Source organism: Ictidomys tridecemlineatus (assembly GCF_052094955.1).
Source record: "Ictidomys tridecemlineatus isolate mIctTri1 chromosome 1 unlocalized genomic scaffold, mIctTri1.hap1 SUPER_1_unloc_3, whole genome shotgun sequence".
Taxonomy (NCBI): domain Eukaryota; kingdom Metazoa; phylum Chordata; class Mammalia; order Rodentia; family Sciuridae; genus Ictidomys; species Ictidomys tridecemlineatus.
Window position 1 is genome coordinate 213,389 of NW_027520944.1, and position 21,292 is coordinate 234,680.

Sequence of the window (21,292 nt, forward strand, 5' to 3'; positions counted from 1 at the left end):
CCACTGGGACACCGGTCGCAGTGCCTGGTCACTCAAGGACACACCGAGTCTGTCCGGGCCGCGTGACAGACTACCGCCAATCTGCAGCAAAAGCGGGTGGTTCCAAAAAAAAAAAAAAAAGTCCGTTTCCTGTTTCCGCCGTGGTTCCGCTTCCTGCCGACGTCCCGGAGCCCCACTGCCCCAGCGGCTTGGCGCTCCGGCCCAGGCCGCCCGACCCGGCGGAGAGCGCGCCATGGCCGCCCCTGACCTGTCCACTAACCTCCAAGAGGAGGCCACCTGCGCCATCTGCCTCGACTACTTCACTGACCCGGTGATGACCGACTGCGGCCACAACTTCTGCCGCGAGTGCATCCGGCGCTGTTGGGGTCAGCCCGAAGGCCCGTACGCCTGCCCTGAGTGCCGCGAGTTGTCCCCGCAGAGGAACCTACGGCCCAACCGCCCGCTCGCCAAGATGGCCGAGATGGCGCGGCGCCTGCATCCGCCATCGCCAGTCCCTCACGGCGTGTGCGCCGCGCACCGCGAGCCGCTGGCCGCCTTCTGCAGCGACGAGCTGCGCCTGTTGTGCGCTGCCTGCGAGCGTTCGGGGGAGCATTGGACGCACCGCGTACGCCCGCTGCAGGACGCGGCCGACGACCTCAAAGTGCGTCCCTTGTGCGGAGTGGGGCATGGCCTGGCGGGGAGTGGGGGTGGGAGTGCAGCCTGTTCCGGGGCGGGGAAGCTCTAGGCGAAGCCTGTCCTGGTTGGGAGGAGGGCACTGGGTTGCCTGGCCTCTGAGCACAGTCGCGGCTAGGGGACTGAGGGGAGCCGGGGTGGGGTGGTGTCGGGACAGCTAGGAGGCACATCCTATCCCAGCCCTTGGAGAACTGGAACGGCAGTCACGCCGGGGTAGGGGACTCAGGAGGCTGCTGACCAGTTCTTGTGAGGATAGTGGGGTTCCTGGTGGCCTCTGGGAGCCGCGGGTCCCTTGTGAAGGAGTCCAAAGCAAGGGAAAACAGAAGAGAAGTTGTGGGCCTATTGCCCTAGGTGAACTACTGCTGGCGGACTAAGAGCGTTGTGGGCAAGTGCAGAGATCTGCCTTGGGGCTACTGCTGGGTCCTGGGGAAGATGAGGGGACAAAGGCATTGTTTGCCTGGGTCCTTCCATGACTGCCCTGGATTTCTAGATGGAGTAGTGGGGACCTTTTTTCCATGTGTTGATGGACCTCACCCACCTTCTTTCCCCACGTCTTTCTGGTTTAAATCAAACAAACCCATATTGAAGAGTCTCAGGGCTTCTGGTTTCCTAGGTATTGAAAAGATGGGTCAAAGTTTAAAAGTTTTGTGCGATGATGAAGGTGGAATCTGTGCCCTTGGGGATACTAGTCAACCCCCACCCTAGTCCTCAGGCTTCTTGGCTGCATCTTCTCAGTTTTGTGCATCTGCTAACAAGTATATCAGGTCTACCTTGAGCTGACGTTTGGATCAATACTCAGCCCCATGTCACCATCAGGGCAGGAAAGTGGGGCAGCATGGCCAGCCCACTCCTATAGTGGATGAGTATGTGGATCAAAGTAAACACATCCTTAAGGAGATTTAGAACAACCCAAACTGGAGCCACCAAGTCACTTATTTGTAGAACTCGCTGTTCAGTGGTGCACAGAACTAAGAAAAAGTGGAAATGAGAAGTTGGGATCAAGGGCAGAGCAATATAATTATACTGGTCCCAGATCCTTTTGATGATGCTAAGGGCTTGGGGGAAAAGCACTAGAAGTCAAGGGTCCTAGCTGTTGCAGGCTGCCTGAACAACCCTGGCCAGGGCAGCTCATGTGTCACCCACATGTACAGCTCCCAGTTCTGCAGGCCAGAAGCCCAAGGTCACAGTGTGGCACATTTCTATCTGGTGAGGGCTGCTTCTGCTTCTGGTTGCCCTGTATACTCACATGGAGAAGGGGTAGAGGGTTCCTGGGGTCCCTTTATAAGGGCACTGATCCCATCGTGAGGCTCCTATCTCGTGACCTCATCACTTCTCAGAGACCCCACCTCCTGACACCATCATCTGGGGCGTGGATTCCAATCTCTGAATTTGGGAGATGTACACATGCAGACCACAGCATCTGACTTAGCACAGGTCTTTATGAACCAACAGGTTGTAAAGAAGAGAAGGGGAGGGAGGCTTGGAGAGTGAGCTGGGTGCTTCCAGAGCCAGCTTGGTAGGGACACTGTCCTGTTCAAGGAACCTGAATATGCAGAGCACTCTGCAAAAGTGAGCAGGGCCTGGGGTAGGGCAACAGGGTTGAGAACCAGACGTTCAGTCCCATGTGAGGAAAAACAACTTGGCCTTGACTATTGATTGATAGGGGAAAGGGGGTCTCAGCCAGGGTGGCCAGAGGAGGATGCTGCCCATGGAATCACACTGTTCTCCCAGGAGGAACTTGGGACGAGGTCAGGTGTGAAAGGGCAGAATCCCATGTGCAGGCATGGGCCCTGCCTGGTGTGTCCCAGTGCTGGGCTGGGGTCCATGGCTCTGCCTGGTCTGTCTCCCCAGGGGAAGCTGGAGAAGTCCCTGGAGCACCTGCGGAAGCAAATGGAAGATGCCCTACTGTCCCAGGCCCAAGCAGAGGAGACCTGTGCCTTGTGGCAGGCAGGTGCCAGGCTGTGGGCTCCTGGGAGATGGGTCAGCAGGTGGGGGTGGAGGATCTGGTGGTCATTGCTGTGGCCTGGCCTCACTGGGACCAGGCCAAGGTGGGTGAGGGAGGACTGACTCTAAGAGTCAAGTAGAATGCCTTGGTTGTAGCGGGGTGTCTTGCCCCACTGTATCCCTGCTAGGGTCCTGGCACACTTGTGATGGTAGATTGCGGGTGGGAGGAATGAAGCATGAGAGGAGGCCCAGGAATAGATCTGGAAGTCAGTGAGGAGCTGGACATGGAGAGACCCCAGGTGGTGTGTTTAGGGGTCAAGGATGATGGTGTTGGGCCTTGAAGGTGGATTTGGGGTGAGGGTGGGTCCAGATGGCAGGTTTGGGACCCTGGTGCCAGCAGTGGTCTGGCTTAGTCAGCTGAGCTGTCCTGCTGTCCATCCTCCGCCCCCTACCCTGCAGAAAATGGTGGAGAGCCAACGGCAGAATGTGCTGGGTGAATTTGAGCGCCTGCGCCGCCTGCTGGCCGAGGAGGAGCAGCAGCTGCTGCAGAAGCTGGAGGAGGAGGAGCTGGAGGTGCTGCCCCGGCTGCGTGAGGGCGCTGCAAGGCTGGGCCAGCAGAGTGCTCAGCTGGCCACGCTCATCACAGAGCTGGAGGGCCGCTGCCAGCTGCCGGCTCTGGGACTTCTTCAGGTGAGTGAGCCCCAGGCTGGTGTGCACATGGCTGGAGACTGGATTACCCGAGGGGTGGAGCAAGAGAGTGCAGGCAGTGTGGGGCAGAGGTGACCCAGGACTCAGGTTGGTCTGTGAGGGCTGTCCCCTGCTGTGAAATGTTGCAGGGCCAAGTGAGGTGCCCAGCCGTTCTCCCACCCCACACCCAGTGTAGAAGAAAGAACCTCCCTGCACCCAGATGATCTCTTAGGTACAGTCTTCTCTTGTATCTGGGAGACACTGAAATCCACCTGGCTGCAGTTCCCTGCCATGTAATATTGTATATCAGCTGCATGGTCCCCCGTGTGTTTAAGTGGTCTCTAGTGACATACAGCACCTGCTGTATGGAAACGTAGTGTAAATGCAGGGAAAACGCTGGTGTGCCTTCAAGTATGGACATGATTTTTTTTTTGCAAAAGTTTTCAACTCACTATTGGTTGAATCCGCAGACTCAGAACCGGTGCATGGGGAGGGTCAAGTGCACTCTGCAAGAACCTGCCATTTATCTTCAGTTTTCTCAGGCTCCCCAGGGCAGCTGCTCTGTGGACACAGCAGATTGGGCTTTGCTTGGCCTGCCCCATGACATGTGTGGCCCTGGAAAACACTCCTGCTCTTCTGCTTCTGGCTGCCCTGGATCACCCTTGCCCATCTTTGCCTGGACTCCCCATAGGGGCTCCTGTGTTCTCAGCAGGAAGTCCATGCCCCTTGTCCTCTGTCCCCACCACTGGGCACTTGAGTATCTCCACTCTGGCCTGCTGGCTTAGTCTGTTGTAGCAGAGTACCTGAGATGGTAATTTATGAAAAAGAGGTGTGAAGAGGTTTACTTTGGCTTATAGTCTGGAGGCTGAGAGGTCCAAGGTTGGTGGGTGCATCTGGAAACAACCTTCTTGCTGGTGGGGAATCTGCAGACACTCATGATCCAATGCCCTCTGGAAGGCCCCACCTCCTGACACCTAATAGAGTGGTCAAGTTCAATTCCAATGGGGATGTTTGAACCATGGCAGGTGCTCCCATGTGTTTTGGGAGAGCTGGTTCTGCTCTGAACCTGGCCTTCTCTTGCCATCTTCCCAAACCAGAACACTTGGCATGCCCTTCCCCACTGTCTTGGTGGCAGGTCAGTTGACCCTAAAAGGCTTGACCATTGCTTTGGGACCTGCTGGTCTTTCCACAGGCTCCATGCCTGAGCCTCCCTGGCTGTCAAGTAGTGGTGACTGCTGAGTGGCCCATGCGGGCTGGAGTTGGGACTCGGTGGACTTTTCTGTAGGAGAGGCCATGGGTGGCCAGCAGGCAGGGCTCTTGCCTTCCATGGGGCAGCCTGCTGGCAAGGAGCCTCCCACTCCAGGTGACTCTTTCAGGGACAGGGAGAGGTGTCCTGGGGACAGTGAACCTGACCCTGTGCCTACCCTGAGCTGCCAGAGGGTTGGAGCCTGTGCAACAGGACTGGCTCAGGAGAAGATGCTGGTCAGTAAAGCAGGGGTCCGCTGTCCAGAAGGCTGAGGAACCCTTGTGGAGGACTGACAGGTTTTTTCCTTAAATTTCTTTAGGTTCTTAAAACTCTTGGTTTTTAGCCAGCAGGTAACAAGCACACATTCATGGGGTGCAGTGTTGTATCTTGATACTTTGTGTTGTGTATTTTTTTTTAAGTTGGGGTAACTTGTCTATCCATCACTAGGTCCAGTTGTCTTTTCTTTGTAGTGAGACCATGGAAAACCTCTCTGCCAGCTACTTCAAAATATTCAGCATGATACTGTGAACCACACTTACCCTCCTGAGATCCTGAACATCAGAATATCAAGAAGGCTATAGGAGGAAGGGGTGATCAGAAAGGGGGTTGCTCACGGATTGTGGGGAGGGCCAGGCTTTCACCAGGCAGCCCACCTACGGCCTCCGTCTCCACCTGTCTCCTCTCTTGCTCCTCCTTCCCGCTTACCTGCTGCCTACCTGTTCCCCTCAGTCAGGAGGTTGCCAGCACCTGGGGAGGGTCACCTATTGCCCCAGGGACAGATGCCCTTCGGTGAAGGGGGAGGACCTTGGTGACTTGAACCCACCCCTGGGTCCCGCTGCCCTCCAGGACTCCTCAGTGGCCTATTTTGTGGTGCAGTGAGTTTCCTAAATGGACGTGTCTGTGTCACACCCCTTCCCTAGGGGTACAGACCCCCCCCCCTTTTGCAGCTCTGCCCAGGCCACATGACCACCAGGACAGCTGTGCCCTGCTGTTGTGTGCTCACCAGCCTGCACATGCCCAGGCCCTTGCATGTCTATCTTCCAGCATGTGCCAGTTGGTCTGCTTGGGGCCTCATGACCCTCCAGGAGTCTCCCTTTCCCGTCCAGGTCTGTGTGACCTGTTGCCCTTAACAGTTACCTCCTTGTGTGAGAGAGACTGCCTCTGTCTGCCCCACCTGCAGGGAGCCTGGGACCTGGGCGAGCTGGCCTCCAATAACTGGGTGTGTGACTCACCTGGGGCTGCCACATAAAGTCCAGACTGTGCCTTAAGTAAGTGACAGGTTTGTGTTCTCATAACCCTGGCGACTGGAAGTCCATGGTGTCAGCAGGTTGGACGTGTTGACTCAATTTCTGTGGCTATGAAACACTTGAGGCGGGTACTTCATGAAGAGAGTTGATTGCTTAACTCATGATTTTGGAGGCTGAAAGTCCAAATCACCCAGCATGGCTCTGTGGGGCCCTTTGGAGTGTCACATAATGGCAGACGTGACAACACTTAGCACATCCAGGGGAGAGGCCGCAGGAAAGCAGGAAGCAGGGTGGGGAGGCTCCACCAAGGGTCAGGCCCACCTTCCAGGTCCACCGTGCCAGCTGCACATACTAGGTCCCCACCCGGGCCCTCAGGAACACACACCATAGCCAGACCATGGCCGCACACGCCTCCTGGCACCATCTTCCCGTGCCCTCCATGGTCAACACTCTTGTGTGTCTTGTGTCCTGATCTCTTCTTGCGGGCACATGACCCCCATTGGGTAGGGGCCCACACTAACTGTTTCAGTTTCACTTCCTCTTAAAAGTCTGTTGAAGGCTGGTCCCCACTGCAGGGTGTGGGGGTTCCTGGGAAGTGGTGGGGTCCCGAGGGCTCCAACCTCACTGTGGAGTGATCAGGTGATGGTTTTTCACTGCTGGCATTACAGGGAGGTGCTGGTGAGCGCAGGAGGGAGCCTGGTTGGAGGGTGCATGTCCCCGAGGTTGTATCTGGAAGGGTGTCACTGGTCCCCAGCACTCCCCCACCCCATCTGTCTATCTGACACCTTTCCTCTACCACACCCTTCCATCATGGTGTCCTCTCTCACCCCGAAGTAACGGAGCCACCCAGTGTGACCCAAACCTCTGAGACTGAGCCCAAATGAATCTCTAGGTTTCATGTGTTGTGTTGTTTTGTTTTGCTTTTTTAGTTGTAGATGAACAAATGCCTTTATTTTGTTTATTTATTTTTATGTGGTGCTGAGGATGGAACCTAGTGCCTCATACATGCAAGGCGAGCGCTTACTGCTGAGCCCCAGCCCCTCTAGGTTATTTCCTGTTGCTGTGATGGGAAGCTGAGGAGCATCCTGCTTCTCCAGATACAGTTGTGCTTGGAGGTCCCAGGGGTCAGGACTTCAGCGTTGCATTTGGGGGGCAGAGGCAGGGGTCTGCCTTGATGTTGAGTATGCTGCTGTCACCTGTCAGCCTGAGACACAGGCAAGAGGAGTGTCCAGGAGGAAAGTGGAGCTAGGGTCCTAGGGGTGGTGGGGCAGAGCCGGAGACCTGAGGTGCCGCAGGGTGGGTTCCTGGTGGCAAGATACCACAGTGCCACCCATTTCTAGAAGCCTGGACACAGGCCTTGCCAGCCCCTGGCACGTGGGGGGATGGGGGACACACTCTCCTTCATGTTCTCTGCTCAAGTGTCCAGGCCTCTGCCCAGCATCTCATGACACATGCTCAGGGTGGTTTTCTGAGCTCAGTGCTGTTTCTGCTGCCCCAGACCAGGTGGCAGGTGTTAGTACTGAGCATGTATTTTTTCTCCTTTTTACAGGACATCAAGGATGCCCTACGCAGGTATGAGCCCTTGCCTCACCCAGGGCAGGTGGCAGGGGGTGGGGTGGGGCCTACCTGCTGGCCATGGTGGTAAAATGGGCTGCTTCCCACAGGGTTCAGGATGTGAAGCTGCAGCCCCCGGAGGTGGTGCCCATGGAGCTGAGGACCGTGTGCAGGGTCCCGGGGCTGGTAGAGACTCTGCGGAGGTTTCGAGGTGGGTAGCTGACCCTGGGAGGGGGCTGCTGAGAGTCCAGGTGACCAGTGAGACCAGCGGTTAGCACACCCAGCCGTCTGCAGTGTTCTGGACACCAGTAAGGTGTCCCAGTGACTCAGCTCAGCTCTGACCGTCTCCCTGGAGTTCCGTAGACCCCACAGGTTAAAGGCTCAGTCCCTTGGCACGCAGGTGGCATCCATAGTTTTAACCTGCCTGCTGTAGATCAGAATTCCCGTGACCCCTGCCTCACATGAGATCATTTGCCTCAATAGATCACAAAACTCAAGGGAACACTTACTATTACCAGTTAATTAAAGAATACAACTGAAAAGCGGGGATGGAAGACATGGGTAGCCCGAAGTTTGGGGAAGGGCGAGGGTGCTCCGTGCCCTCTCCGAGCACCATCCTCCTGACACTTAGGAAGGTTCCAGCCTGGAACTTGCCCCCCCTGCTCAGGGCCCTTCCCAGAGCTCGCTCCTGGCTGGTTTTGGCCGGTCATTGGTCATTGATGATGAGCTCAGCTCCTCCGCTGCCTATAGGGCAGTCAGTAGACATGCCTGGACATTCGGTCTTCTGGGCCCTAGATTCCATGGGGCTGTCTAGGACCCACCTGGGCCACGACAGGAGCTCCTCTGTGCTGGGCCCCGCCTGGCCTGGAGGTGGACACTCAAAGACTACTTGGCACACAGCTAGGGTGGGGATAGCCACCTTCTCATCCCAGAGAGGGGTCTTTATGTCACTCTGGGTGTGGCCTGGTCCAGCAGAGCCCAGTGAGGAAGCTGGGCCAAAGCTCACAGACTTGAATTTGGGATTAAAAGAAGGGAGAAAGCACTCAGGATTTCCTACATTATCTGATGTAGAAATGGGGAGCAGTTTCTAGAACATTCTCAATCATGACCAGTAGTGGCTAGGTGAGGTTTTTCCAGGGAGGTCAGTAGCCTCCTGAGGAAAGCTAATCCCTTTAGCAGGCTGTGAGGGTGGATGAACCTTGGGTGAACAGCACACAGGTTGATGAGTGGGTTTTGCCAGCAGGGCCCGAGCAGGGGTTGCTGCCTTGGAGACCACCATGCCTGGTGACCTCCAGCTTCTCTCTTCAGGGGACGTGACCCTGGACCCGGACACCGCTAACCCTGAGCTGGTCCTATCTGAGGACAGGAGGAGCGTGCAGCGAGGTGACCTGCGGCAGGCCCTGCCCGACAGCCCTGAGCGCTTTGACCCTGGCCCCTGTGTGCTAGGTCAGGAACGCTTCACCTCGGGCCGCCACTACTGGGAGGTGGAGGTGGGGGATCGTACCAGCTGGGCCCTGGGTGTGTGTAGAGAGAACGTCAACCGCAAGGAGAAGGGGGAGCTGTCCGCTGGCAATGGTTTCTGGATCCTGGTCTTCCTGGGGAGCTACTTCACCTCCACGGAGCCGGCCTTCTCTCCGCTCCGGGACCCTCCTCGGCGCGTGGGGATCTTTCTGGACTATGAGGCTGGACACCTCTCATTCTACAGCGTGACTGATGGGTCCCTGCTGTTCATCTTCCCAGAAACGACCTTCTCTGGGACACTCAGGCCCCTGTTCTCTCCTCTCTCCAGCAGCCCCACCCCTATGACCATCTGCCAGCTGAAAGGCAGGTCAGGGGACACCCTGGTTCCCCAGTGACTATGTGTCAGGGACCTAGTCATGGAGTCTGGGTTTCTCGGCCATGTGGGGACCCTGGAGGAGGGGAGTGTGTCCTGAATGGTAGGAAGAACATAGTGCCTTCTGAGTGCTCCAAGCCCTGCTGTGGGGACTGCATCAGGGTGCAGGTGGGCTCTCCTCCCTGTGGGCCCTCCACAGGCCCCCTGAACCCTCTGTACCAGCGTCTCTGGCCTCGAGTTCCAAGAGCTTGGTGAGCCTGGCTGGAAGTGCACAGTTGGCCCTGTCCTAGCCCTGGAAGCTCCCTGAACCCCAGCTCAGTGAAGATGCTGGGCAAGGCCATGGGAAGCCCTCCAGCCCCTCAAGGCTTGGTGCCATGAATTGGAGGGCTCTGGATAGGGATGAGGGGACAGCAGACAGAGCCTTCAGGGAGGGGGATGGCCTGGGCAGGAAGTGAGGGGACCTGCCTGGTGACAGGTTGTACATGCTCTATATACAGGATGCCTGGTAAGTGGTGCTCTGGGTGATATTCCCTGGCCTAGTGGCCTCCTGCTGGTGGCTGTGCAGGCAACCCCTGTGCACCTCCCCAGGCCTCCTGGCCCACAACAGGATAGCAGTGACCCCAGGAGAACCCCAGGATTGCTTTTGTATTAGATTGGGATTTTATTCCTGTTTTATTTATTGTAATGACAGTGTTTCCACCCTAAATAAACTTTGACTACAGTTGCCGCCTGCTTCTCCTGTGGGTGAAGAATGGGAACCCAATGGAGCCAGGCTCCAGAGACTACCACAGCCAGGACTGACCCTGGGTCCTCCCCAGCTCTCAGGCGTGACCGACCTTGGTGAATGTTTCCCAAGTGCCTGTGATTGAATCCTGGCCCACTCTGCCGTTCCTGTTGGACTTCCCTCAGGGGCCTGCTAGGTGCTGCTACACCACTTGCACCAGATCACGGGCAGTAAGGCAGTGGCATGGCTTGCCACTTGTCGGCTGACAGTGCTATGAGTGACTGGGACAGGACAGCCACCAGGGGCTTTGGAGGTGGTCCCAGGACAGCCTGGCCATAGGGTGAGAGATGTGGGGTACCAGCTCAGAGAGGGAGCTGACCCTGAGGCTCCTGACTGGAAGTACACATTAGGCCCTGTCCTAGCCCCAGAAGCTTCACAGTCTTCAATCCCGCCACCCTTATTGTTGGCCAGCAGCTTCTATGGGGGGTGGGGGGAGGGACACGCAGGCTCTTACTGGGGCTGCTGGTAGGGCACGCCCAGGTCAGAGCCAGGAGCTGCCCGCTCAGTGGGTTTGTCCTGCTCCACCAGAGGGTGATGGTTTTAAGTGGACCTGACTAGCTCCTGTTTTTTCAGAGCCCCACCCTACTTGCCACTCTTCTTTTGGCTCACTTGGGGCTTGTTTTGCTCCTGCACTTGACCTTGGTGCCTTGGCCACAGACTCCAGGACAGTGTCCTTGTACTACCCTTTCGACTGTGCTCCTCAGTTCTTCTGCAGCTGCGACTGCCCCCTTCCCTTTTCCTTATGTTTTGGGATGGCAGCAGGGCACCACTGGAAGAGGTTCTCCACACTCGTTTCCCAGGAGAAGGGGGCAAGCTTCCACGAGCCAGAGAGTCTCCCAGGGCCTCCTTGGAATCCCTGTAGGGGAAGCAGGTAGGACAGGGCCAGTGGGCCAGAGCTGGCTGGGCCGGGTGGCTCCAGTGGCCTCTGGAGCACGGGACAGTCCCTGGTTGTCTATACCTGGCCCTGGGTGACCAAAGCAGGGCTGCCCTGTGCTGTGGGCAAAGGCTCTGGACCTCTGCAGTGAGATGTGCGGTCTGGACAAGCCCTCTGCTCTCTAACAAGTGGCCAGCCCCACAAGGATGGCAGTCTGTCCCTACTCTGGGCAGCCACAGCACCAGAGGCCCGAGATCACAGAAGAACCCTGCGATGGCTGTGGGCTCTGATGAGAGGCTGCCAAGAGCCAAACTGGAGTCCAGGACACGTGTGGGCCTGCTTGCCAAGGTCTGCATCTGCAGGCCCCCTGCAGTCCCTGAGTCGAAGCCTGGCCACCAACCTGTGCTGCTGTGGAAGGACCTGCAGGAGGTGGGCCTGGGGAGGCTTGGTACCAGTCCCCAGCACCATAGAGGAAGTGGGTGGGAAGGTAGGTCATGGGGATGTGCCCTTAAAGGGGGCCTGGAGACATCCAGTGTCTGGTGAACAGAGCCCCTCCACCGTGCCCCTCTCTCATGATGTACTGTGCTGCCACAGTCCAAAGCAACAGGGCCAAGTGACCTTAAAGCCCAAATAAACCTTTCCTCTCTTTAATTTGAAGATATTTATTACAGCAACAGAAAGCTAACAGTTTGCCAATTCACATTTTTCCCCTTATTTTGTACATTGTTCATAGGGGCTATTGAAATCTCTATTACTGTTGAATTGTCTATTTTTCTCTTTAATTTCAACAGATTTTGCCTTGTGAAGTTTGAGGCTGTTTTATCATGTCTTTTTGATGAATCAATCTTTTATCACTATGTATCCATTTGTTTCTAATTTAGACTTTAATTAACATGTGTTGTGCAACATGCAATGATAAAATCAAGGTAATTAGTGTTTCTGTCTCCTCCAATATTTACCACAGCTGAGCACTGGGAAGCTAATTGCTGGGGAAAAGTGAAACATAGCCATGGTGAGTTGACATCTGCCCCCAGCTTGAGAGGCTGTTGTTGAAGACAGGCGCACTGGCTCCCTGAGCAGGGCCTGCACTGCAGCTGGTGGTGTGGACAGAATGGGAACTGTGCAGACAGGCTGGAGCCTGGAGCCTCTAGACTGGAGGCAATCCGCCAGGCCCCTTGGGGGGACACTGCTCTGCTCTGAAGAGTTGTTCTTTGTTTTCTTTAAGTCCACTCTGTTGGTCTAACGAGGTCAGTTCTCTCATGGTTCTCTTTTCCAGGGTTATCATTTTCTGCTTTTAATTCTGAACTGTTTGTGTCATTTGATTTGAAGTGTGTGTATCTTATAAACAACACTGTGGTTTGTTTGTTTCCATTCAGTGCCAATCTCTGCCTTTTAAAAAATGACATTTAAAAAATTTAATTTCCATGGGCCATGTCTGACTTTTACCTAGAGCACCACGCGCTCTTGCCTGGGTTACGTTGCACGGTTTACGTACTCTAACCTTTGGCTATTTTCTCTCTATTGCATGTTTTGAGTTTATTGTCCCTTTGCCATTTTTTTTTTTTTGCATCAAGTAATTGTTTTCTAGTGGTCCACCTTAGTCTTTTTTTTTTTTTCTATTGATGGGGACAAGGCTATTGATTGCTCTCAGGATTACAATATGAGGGAGATGTAGAAGAGCCTCGGCGTCCAGGGCAAGATGGCGAGGAGGAAATTGGGGGCAGGTCCAGAACAAAGAGGTCTGGAAAGGGGCTTCTAGGGAGGTCAACTTCCTGGCTGACAAAAGAGCTTGTGGACGCCAGCAGGGGACCCAACCAGACAGACAATTCTGTACTTGTGCTCCTAAGTGGGGGATCCAATATAAAAACCAAAACAGACGCATGGACACAGGGGACACCAGTCAATAATAGCGAGGAGAGCATGGGCAGGGGAGGAGATAAGGAAAGGAGGAAATTCCAGAGACCATAAAAAGAACAGGCCAAAATTCCCCACGGACTCCTGACTCGGGGCCCTTCTCTTTGGAGAAGTCTGTGTCCCCTGCTTTTGCATCACCCTGCTGCTTGCTTGCTGACCGTGTCCTGCTCTTCAATTCTTTGCTGAACAGAGACAATGAACCCAGCACCCCTACATGTATCTTAATTTATCAGTCCCCCTCAGACCAATACTTAATTTCAGTACAATATTGAAATTATGCTCCATTTTCCTTCCTCCTCTTTGTGTGGACACTTACCCCTCAGTGTCTGCTGGGGTCCTGTCCCTCCTCCTAGATGCTTTGGTCGCCTCTAGATCACGGATGTATGTATGCAGTACAGTTGCTGCTTATTTTCAGACGTTTTAGAACATGGTTGATGGAGTCCTCAGAAGCAAAACCCATGGATAAAACAGTAATAGCTTATTGTCCTCAGAATTGTCTTAGGTCTTTTTAAAAAGTCAGCAGAGGAACGTGCTCCTAGGCACCTGTATATTAATCCACATGAGTGTTGTTCTGAGCACTTTTATTTCTTCCTGTAGATCCAAGTGACTGCCTGGTAACTATGTGGTGTTTATGCCTTCCTCCAGGGTAGCTTCAGACACCATTGTACCTATGTTAACCGTTCACGTGTTACCATCCCAGCCTTACAGCTTTATGGTGGTTTTCTTTAAACTCAGCTAAGAGGAAAATATCTCTACATCTACCTAAGCCCTCACCTTCACTGACCATTTCCATCTCTTCATGCGGATCGAGCCAGGGGACTTGTGTCTCTCCCTTCACCATCTGCGACTCTTGCTGCACATGTGTTGGTGTGGCTGATGGTTCCCCAGGTCTGGGCTCTTTCCAGCTTTAATCAACCCTTTTTGTCTTCCTTTTTCAGTCTGCAGCCATATTGATGGATATAACTTAGCTTTTCAACACTGTGACCAAAACACCTAACACAGACAACTGGGGTGTGCAGGATTCAGCTCATATGTTCAGGAGTTCATTCTGTAGTTTGTGTCATTGCTCTGGGCCTGAGGTGAGGCAGGGCATCATGGTGGAAGGGTGTGGCGGAGAAGGCTTCTCAGCTATGGAATCAGGGAAGGAGAGAGAGAGGCCTGGAGAGGATGAACCCTTCGAGGGCAGCCCCGTGACGGACATCCTCCAGCCAGGACCTGAGCCCAGTGATCCACTTAGCCATCCATGGATTCATTTGCCCTGAGGCCTTGGTTCTCACGATCCAGTCTCCCTTAAAGCCCTCCTCTGTGCACTGGAGACCAAACCCGGAAGCCTGTGGGTGTCTAAAGCCTCAGATGGAAATGGCCACACTGCCTCTGGGAAGACAGCAGAGTGCTCCTGAAGCTGGGAGGGCGGAAGGTCGTAGCACAACCTTCACCTGTGCTGAAAGAAACTTGTACACCATGAAATCTGTATCTGTGCTGTCTGGGAGAGAAAGGAGGAGTCAAGACATTCATAAAGTGACCTCAGATAACTTTTCACTAGTAGAACCACCCTCAATAATGCCTAAAGAAAATTCTAAGAAGAAGAAGAAGAAGAAGAAGAAGAAAAAGAAGAAAGAAGAAAGAAGAAGAAGAAAGAAGAAGAAGAAGAAGAAGAAGAAGAAGAAGAAGAAGAAGAAGAAGAAGAAGAAGAAGAAGAAGAAGAAGAAGAAAGAAGAAGAAAAACATGGACAAGAACATGGCAGAAAGAGCAGCCAGAGGAGCAGAGATATGAGAAGATGCACAAGCTACTGTCCCATGAGCTTCGTGAAACAAAAAGTAACACACCTGGAACAGTCAGAACAATGGTATTCAAAGGCAAGGAGGATGTTGACATGTTCCCATCAGGAGTCTCTCTGTCTAGCTCTATCTATATTAATATGCAACAGAAGCAATTTCAAAAAATCAAATTCTTGAGCTGAAAAACACTCAGTGAAATTAAAAGCATGATAGAAGGCATCACTAGTATAATAGATCAAACAGAAGAGGCAGTGAGCTCAAAGACAGGTCTCTCAAAAAGTCACCAAGGAGAAAGAAGGACAAGAGGAGGGAAGAAAGCTCCTTTTTCAGACTGCAGCCATATCGATGGATATGATGGGAAGTTTGGGGAGGTCCTGAGAGCGCACATGGCTGACTTGGGTCAGGAAGGACTTGAGAAAGCCATGAGAACATGGAGCCAACTTAGAGAAAGAGCAGAAAGCTCCCCAAGTCTAGAGAAGGTCATAAACCCAGGTGCCGGGAGGGCGGGGTCCTGGGTCAGGCAGCTGAACCCAGTCCACCCCAAGACCTGAAAGACAAGAAGGTTCTCCAAGGCGCAGGAAATAGAGCACAGGGTGCCAGGTTGGCCTGCAGCAGACAGCAGCAGAGTGCACACCAGAGCCCAGGCACTACCCACTGAGAACATGGTGCTCCAGAAATGAAGTGATGCTTCATGTATTTATTGGCCATTCACATTTCTTTGTTGAGACGTATCTATTTGAATCATCCATTTTTAAATTGGATTTTTTGTTTTTGTTAAATTTTTTTAGTTCCTTATATATTTACATTTTAAATATCTCTATATAAAGCTATTTTATATATTTATATGTAAAGCTATCCTTTAGAAATGAAGGAGCAAGAAAGACATCCCAGACAAAAGACAAGAGGATGTATTTCTGCCAGGTCTGTTTTATAAGAAATGCTAAAGAAATTTTTTCAAAGTAAAAGTGATGTTACTGTATAAGGAGAAAACATGGCAAAGTGGTAACACAAAAATATATAAGGAACTCAAAAATTTTAACAACAAATGAACAAATAATCCAATTTAAAATGGGTGAATAGACACTTCTCAATGAAGAAATGCAAATGTCCAATAAATGTATAAAAATGCTCAATATCTATATATCAGCAAAATGCAAATCAAAACCAGTGTGAGACAGCCTTTCACCCCGGCTGGAATGGCTATTATCCAAAACACAAAGTAACAGTGCTAATGAGGCCATGGACGAGAGGGAGGGGCACACTGTTGGTGGAGCACAGAGGCCCCTCAAGGAAGTCAGAGTGCAGTGCGCATCGCAAGGACACAGTGAGCTCCTCCAGAGACCCCCCACGCTCAGCTCACTGCTGCCCTGTTCACAGTACTGAAGTGTGCATAGGTAAGGAGCCCATGTGCTGGTGAGGAGTCGAGGAAGGGATACATGTGCATAATGGGTATCATGTGGCCACAGAAGAGTGAAATCCTGTCACTTGCAGGAAAAGGAATGGATGAAAGTGGAGGAGGTTAGGTAGCAAAACAAGCCAAACACCGCCATGTCAAGGTGGAAGCAAAAACCACAATGCTGACCTGAAAGTAGATGAGTGGTTCCCAGGGATCCTGAAGGGCACGGGGTGGGAATGGACAGAGAGCAGCTGAGTTTCCCTGGTGTGTCACACTGGTGTTAAAGCACTGTACTTAACCCTAGAGGTATGTGCAATTGGTACATGAAGCAAATTAAAATCCAAAGGAAAACATGGGAAGGTATAAAACTCACCGCTAAAAATCATCATATGAACAAATTCAGATTGCTCTAATATTGTCAGTGTGGTACATAGACCATTCATGTATCTAGTATAAAGATTCAAAAACAACACACTTCAAAATAATAACTACTCCACTATGTTAGAAACAGGTAAGATGGAAAGATGTGAACTGAGATCTCAGAGTGGACGTGTGGGGAGGCCTGGAGGGCAGGCGTGGGTTCCGGTGGTCTCCTGTTCTTTGCTCTTTTGTTTTGACAGTGTGTAGCCATCAGCACGTTGGCTACAGGAGTCATGGGTTTGCTGGGAAGTGCCCACACGGCACACCCTCCTTCCGTCCTCTCCCCAACCTACTTTGCCATCCCTGGTCTACTTTCAGGTCATTTTCTTTAAGTTTCCACATAGGAGAGAAAACAGTTCTTGTCTTTTTTGAGTCTAGATCCTCTGAACACAGCGTTCTCCAGCTCCATCATTCCCTGCACGTGATGGGATCTCGCTCCTCTTAAAGGCTGAGTACCGCTCCATTGAGTGGATAAGCCTCACTTCCACATCCACCATCCTTGAGGGGATGGGTGGGTCCCCTAGCTGGGCCACATGAACACGGGAGTGAGGCACCACTTTGCATGACCTTGCCTCCTTCAGATAAGCAACAAAGACTGGGACAGCTGGGTCACGAGCAGTGTGTTCTGAGGCTGAAACTGTGTGGACTGCTTCTGGGTCCTTCATGTTGCACCATGGGTCAGCGTGTCGGTGCTTGCTTTGTTAGGCCGTTCTGCTGGGTGCGTCTTGAGCTCAGCTGCTTTGCTCAGCATTGCTTGGACTCTTTGGGGTCCTTGTGCCCCCTGTGACTTCTAGGATTGCTCTGTCTAGCTCTGTGGAGAATGTCACTGGCTTCGGGGAGTCACATTGAATCTGTAGGCAGCTTTGGGTAACACAGGCATTTAGTAATGCTAATTATTCCAATCCACAGATGTAGGAAGTGGCTTCTTCCATCTCCCTCCTCAGCGTTTGGTTGTTTTCATGTAGAGGCCTTCTGTGTTCTTACGAGGTTCATTCCTGGGCATGTGGTAAAGGTGTTCCTGCTCCCGCTGCCTGACAGGGTCACAGCGTGAGGGATGCTGCAGCAGGGCCGTGCCATCTGGAAACCGGAACCATGGGGAATTTTGAGGGTTTTGTTTATGATACTCATGATATGGATAACAGGGCATACGTCAATCAATAATAACAGTACATATCGCCTGAGATTGCAGGAAAATTCCCAGAATGAGACTATTAAGGATACGATGGAGACATGCCATGAGGTTTTGCTTCAGTGTCTTTCAGGATACAAGCAATGGTTTTATTCCTCAAGAAATTCAAGGGAAAAAGATTGCAAATCGAGGTTCCTGAGAAAAGAACAATTTGCATTAAGCCTCCCCATTCTAAAGCCACAACCTGTACAACATACATTTCCCCCACCATCAGACCCTCCTTTGCCTTACACAGGAATTCATGATGATGAAAATGGAAAACACATATTTAATATAAATGGCAAATGGGTTGGGGTGCAAAGCCTGTCCTTTAGTTAAAGATTACAAAGACATAAGAATTGGTGTGTTTTGACCAAGGATCAACAAAACTCTGTAAGAAGGCAGTTAAATAGGTCATATGAACAAAGGAAATTACCTTGGAAATTAAAAATAAAATAATGTATAATGAACATAGACATATTTTAGAGACACTTCAGAGTAGTAGGCTTTTAAGTAATAGACTTTCACTATTTTAAGTGTGTTTTATTGGGACTTTAGAAGTAAGAAAGTTTATCAATAATCATAGGTATGCTTTAAAGTTAAAGGTTAATGAAATAATTATGGGTATGCTTTAAAGTTAGAAGTGAATAATAGGTCTGGAGATATGCAGTCTAGTTGCATAACCTAGCACCTAGTGATCGAGGTAAAAACATAAAAGCTTAATCAAGATTGGCTAAGGTTACAGAAAAATACTTTAAACAATGTACTCAATATCTTAGGTATCAATATATGTCAGAAAAGATTGTAACTCTTGAAAAGGCTTTGAGGCTATCCATTAATGACCCGAAAAAACACTTGTGAGAAAAGGTATAAAAATAAAGGCCCCTCTGGGGGCAGCAGATCTTTCTGGAGGCTGCTTGTAGCTTGCAACCCATTGTCCTATCTCTTCTTCTTTCGCTGACGCCACTCCTCCTTCAGGACTTCCGGATTTCTGCTAGGTCTGTATCCCGGCAGGCGTGTGTGTTAGGAGTGGGAGTGCCTCTGGATTTCTTGCCAGGGAGTTCACTGTGGCTGTATGTACAGTGGCTCCTGACTTTCTAATGTTGGGTTAGCACTCTGCTGCCTGGCTGGATTTGCTCATCTGCTCCTAGAGTCTCTGCACAGTCTTCAGGTTCTTCTGTCTAGCATCATATCATCTCCAAACAGGGATAGTTTGACTCTTCCTTTCCTCTTTGCATGTCTTTCATTTATTTCTCTTGCCTGATTGCTCTGAGTGCAACCTCTAGTAATGTCCTTGTGCAAAAGTGGAGCGAGTGGACACCCTTGTCTTGCTCCTGATCTTGGGGGAAGTGCTTCAGTTCTTCTCTGTTTGTGTGATGTTGGCTGTGGGGTTGTCTCTCGCCTGTTATTCAGGGACTTTGTCATGGAGGGGAGTTAGATTCCTGGGTCTCTTTTTTTTTTTTTAAAGAGAGAGTGAGAGAGGAGAGAGAGAGAGAGATTTTTTTTAATATTTATTTTTTAGTTCTCGGCGGACACAACATGTTTGTTGGTATGTGGTGCTGAGGATCGAACCCGGGCCGCACGCATGCCAGGCGAGCGCGCTACCTCTTGAGCCACATCCCCAGCCCCAGATTCCTGGGTCTCTTGAGATGACCACATAAGCCTCACCTTGGTTCCATTTATGTGCTTTATTAAATGTGTTGGTTTGCAGATGTTTAACCGTCCTTGTGTACTTAAAATGAAACCAAATTGATCATGTTGTATGACCTTTTTAATGTGCCATTAAATTTGATTTGCAAGTATTTGCTAAGGATTGTTGCCTCTGTGTTCACTGAGTTTATTGGTCTGTAGTTTTCTTTTCCTTCTTTCGTGTGTGTGTGTGTGTGTGTGTGTGTGTGTGTGTGTGTGTGTGTGTGTAGCAGAGTACAGTGAGGCTTGGTAGGGTGAGCTTGGAAGGCTTCTTTCCTCCCTTTCTATTTATGGAAAGATCTGAGAAGCAACTGTTCGTACTTTGGACATTTGGTAAAATCGGCGGTGGAGCCATCTATGCTGGCTTTTCCTTGTGGGAGACGTCATTGCTGACTCAATCTCACGCCTTGTTCTTGGTCCTCTAAGTTCCTGTGCCCTCTTGATTCAGTTTTGATAGGTCCTGGGTGTCCAGAAATTTGTCCCTTTCTTTTAGGTTTTCCAATTTATTAGCATGTACTTTTTCAAAATGTTCTCTAATGATCCTTTGAACTTCTGTGGTATCAGTTATAACGTCTCCGTTTTCATGTCTAATGTTGTTTATTTGGGTCCTCTCTCTTTTTTGGTTAATTCAATTAAGTATTTGCCAATTTTGTTTATTTTTAAAAGGACGGCTCTTTATTTCATTGTTCCTTTATGTGGTTTTCTTGGTCTCTATTTCACTGATTTCTACTCTGATCTTTGGTATTTCCTTCTTTCTCCTAACCTTAGGTTGGGCTGAATGAGTCCCGTCATTCTGCTCCTGAGTTACACTCTTGGGTTGTTCATCGGAAGTCCTTGTGCTTTCTGATGTGGCTCCTCTGCTTGGAACTTGCTCTTGAGACCAACAGTGCTACACTCCACGACCCTGAGTGTGTGGTGCTTCTATCTTCACTTGCTTCCAGCAAACTTTAATTTCTTTTCTGATTTCTGCCCTATTTGTTGTTCAAGAGCATGTTGTTTCCATGTTCCGGTATGATTTCTAACAATTTTTCTTGTTAGTTTCTAATTTTATTGCATTGCAGTCTGAGAAAATAATGATTTTTTGATTTTTCTGAATTTACTGAGGCCTGTTTTATGGCCCAAGATGTAGGCTGGCCTTGAGAAAGCACCACAGTCTGATGAGCCTGAATGTCTACAGCTGTTAGAGTGTTCTAGAGTGTCTGTGAGGTCCATGTGGGGAGCGGTGTGCCGTGGAAAGCATTGATATTATTCCAAAGGCAGCTTGAAGACAAAGAATCCTTACAACCACTGAGCAAAGAACCCTCCAGGACTTACAAGGTACTCCTCTGCTCACGCCTTTTAGCAAGAGTCTAGCTCAAACACAGGCAGCCTGTGATGGAGCTTTCTCCACAGGGTCACCAAGATGTGAAAGGTGCGGAGTTCCCGCTCTCGGCAAACCGGGCTCTGGAGACTCTGGTCATGACCACAGCTTCTGTTGGGGTTCTTGTGAAGGGGGCAAAAGCTTGTCCTAGCCAGGAACACCCTAAGGCCCCCCATGAAAGGGACCAAACACTCTCGAGTTCTGAGAGTACCCTGGTTTGAACCTTCGTCCCGGGAAAACGTGTGCAGCAGAGAGGTGGGCGTTGAGAACATAGGGTCCGCGCCATCCTGAGAGGGTGAGTTCATCCCCTCTCCTGTTTGCCCTGCCTCCGTCTGCCATGTGGTGATGCAGCAAGCGAGCCTGGCCAATGCTGGAGCTCGATTGCAGCCTTCTCCTCCGTCCACGTCACCCACTCCCAGGTGTGCTCTTAGCAACACAAAACAGACCAGATAGGGAGACCGTTAGGAGGCGAATGGTCAGGGGCTCACTTCTTCTTCTGGCAGACAATATCACCTTCTGAGAAAATCTTTAACAGAGCTGAATTCTCTCTCCCAAATGACTGCTTGGAAGTAAGCCAACCAGGAAAGATCACAAAATACTAGCCTTGCTCCATTCGGACTGTTGGCTTGAGATAGCCGGTTTCCCTGGGAGAAAAGGATATAAAAGAAGTATGTGCTGTATAGCTAAGAGTAAGTTGTGATTCATTAAAAACATTTTGACAAAC

At 51.2% G+C, this 21,292-nt stretch overlaps 1 protein-coding gene across 1 annotated transcript; it reads left to right on the forward strand.

The window, feature by feature from the left end:
- Nucleotides 1-232: 232 nt before the first annotated feature.
- Nucleotides 233-9,905, forward strand: Trim11 (tripartite motif containing 11). The gene is made up of 6 exons (XM_005342555.5): nt 233-640; nt 2,524-2,619; nt 3,076-3,306; nt 7,346-7,368; nt 7,461-7,561; nt 8,659-9,905. Exons 1-6 carry the CDS (start codon nt 233-235, stop codon nt 9,204-9,206), a joined length of 1,407 nt encoding a protein of 468 aa, XP_005342612.1. The 3' UTR covers nt 9,207-9,905.
- Nucleotides 9,906-21,292: the final 11,387 nt, after the last annotated feature.